This window comes from Dipodomys ordii, unplaced genomic scaffold (genome assembly GCF_000151885.1).
Source record: "Dipodomys ordii isolate 6190 unplaced genomic scaffold, Dord_2.0 Scaffold53, whole genome shotgun sequence".
Taxonomy (NCBI): Eukaryota; Metazoa; Chordata; class Mammalia; order Rodentia; family Heteromyidae; genus Dipodomys; species Dipodomys ordii.
Window position 1 is genome coordinate 1706521 of NW_012267269.1, and position 2455 is coordinate 1708975.

The window sequence follows — 2455 nt, forward strand, 5'->3', positions numbered from 1 at the left end:
TGTCCCTCAGCTCTTCAGCTCAAGGCTAGCCCTCTACCACTTGAGCCACAGCGCCACTTCTGGCTTTTTTCTTTTTGCTTATGTGGTGCTGAGGAACCGAACCCAGGGCCTCATGCATGCAAGGCAAGTGCTCTACCACTGAGCCACCTTCCCAGCCCCTGTAAGTCTTTTATCTCCAATTAATCACCAAAAAAGCCAGAAGTGGAGCTTTGGCTCAAGTGGCAGAGCACTAGCCTTGAGCAAAAGAAGTGCAGGTACAGGGCCTAGGCCCTGAGTTCAAGCCCCAGGACTGCCATAGGCGCATGCACACGCACGCACACGTACATGCGCGCGCATACACACACACACACACACACACAAAAAAAAACACTTTAATAATAGTCCATTTAGAACACTATATGTTTCTCTTACCTTGCTCTTACCAAAGTTACCTTTAAGCTGTAGAAATATAACAGTACATACTAACCAAAGCCAGCTCTAGGTCACACCACAAGAAAACAAGTCCATCCCAGCCAAACTCAGTGGCCAAATGGCCAAGATAGGACTGGAATGCAGTCGAGGAGGTAGTGGAAACCTTGGGTCTCTTACAAAGCGTTCTGATTTTGTATAATTATGTCCTTACCAAATTAAAGGCCCCTGTTCCAAGCTTGACACCTCCTTCAAACTCATAGAAGAATTCCTGCTCATGCTTGTTCTTCTGAATTACGTGAAGAATAGAAAGACATTCTCTAAATGGGAAAAAAAAAAAAGTTTAGAGTGTAAGTTTCCCATCCAAAAAATAAATGCCTCGCCAAATTTTGCACTTCCATATTATTAATGTCTTTAACCCAAACTACCACAGAATTTTTAAATGAATATTTTATGCTAAGTCCATTCTTCTAGCTACTGGGTATTAATCATTAAGGAGAAGAAAAATTCCTGTTTTTATACTGAATAGCAGGACCAGTCTTGCTGAGCTTAGGTGGGTGGGGAGGGTCCAAAGCCAGAAAGCTCAACCAAGGAGCTATGGGACCCTATGCTGCGATCTCACAGCTTCCCTGGACATTTTACAGAAGGCTTCCTGAGAGTGCTCACTGATTCATCTGTTGCACACACACCAAGCTCTACCTTCCACACAGAAATTAAAAGTGTTACAACTTCAGGGTGAATGCCATAGTCTCAAGAAGATCAGACCAATTAAAGCTTGTGACCCAGAATTAAAAGAATAAAGCAAATTCCAATGACAGTGCTCCATTTGTTCCACTCTTATCTCGTCGTGACTTTTTGTGATGCTGAGAATCAAACACAGGGCCTCATATGTGCTAAACAAGTCCCACATCCCCAAGTCTCACATCACCTTTCAAAGTCAAATAATTACTCAGAAGAATACAAACTAAAACAATTATTAAGATATTAAAATTGGTAATAACTGAGAACTACTTATCCAAATGATAAATACATTTTACAATACAATAATAAAGAGGAAGTGTGATTCAGTGGTATAGCCCTTGCCTAGCATGTATAATGCCCTAGGTTCAACTCTCAGCACTGCATGCAGAGATACATATTGCACATACCTGTTACAAGTTATAATGGATGATATCTGTCAACACATTATATCTATAGAAAGCAAGTACACATACATCACTAGTAATTTATTCTAGGCAAATAAGTTTAATCTGAATCTAGCAAGCCTGGATATTTAACTTGCAGCTTACAAGAAATAAAACAGGATGGCACTGTACTCAGGAAGTGATCAGAAGCCAGCCCTGGCAGAAAAGTCTGAGAGACTACATCTCTAAAATCATTAGCAAAAATCTGGACTGGAAGTGTATGGCTCAAGAAGCAAGGCATGGAGTTCAAATCCCAGTTCCAGAACAAAAAAGAGGTCAGTTTAATTTAGATTATCAGCAACCTCTGAATATCCTACACTGTCTGTCATAGACCCTGAACTATTTACAACATATTTCCATATGTGGCCTCTCTCCTCTTTCTCTTTCTCTTTCCTTTTCTTCCTTCCCTCCTTTTCTTTCCTAGTAGCAAGACTTGAATTCAGGGCCTGTGCTCACTTATTTTGCTTACTCAGTTGGTGCTCTTGTGTCAGCAGTGGATTCTTTGTTTGAGCATTATTGGGGTTTGAGCTCAGGGTCACTTGCTTGCTAGGCAGGCACTTGAGGCACAACTCAACTCTGAAATTTAATTATTTTATTAATGGGTTATTTTTGGTATGTCTTGTTATATGTTTTTTGTTTTCTGAGACTAAGGTTTGAATACAGAGCTTTGAGCCGTGAGTTCAGCTCTCTGTGCTTTAGTCATCTCTCTATAGGGTCCTAGGGTCCTATGCTTTTGCCCAGGCTATGATCCTTTTACCTCTGCCTTCAGCTTAGCTGGTATTACAAGGATGGGCCAGCTTATTTGGTTGGTTTGGGGGAGGGGGGGAAGGGTTGTTTTTGTTTTTTTCTTTTGTGTGTGTGTG

The 2455-nt window shown here is 41.1% G+C and overlaps 1 protein-coding gene across 1 annotated transcript in view; it reads right to left on the reverse strand.

Moving 5' to 3' along the window:
• The window catches only part of Ttc39b (tetratricopeptide repeat domain 39B), a 113814-nt gene that overhangs the window by 23993 nt on the left and 87366 nt on the right, over nt 1-2455 (reverse strand). Inside the window, exon 9 of the mRNA XM_013020756.1 lies at nt 623-728. Coding sequence (XP_012876210.1) covers nt 623-728 — 106 coding nt within the window. The remainder of the gene's footprint in view (nt 1-622; nt 729-2455) is intronic.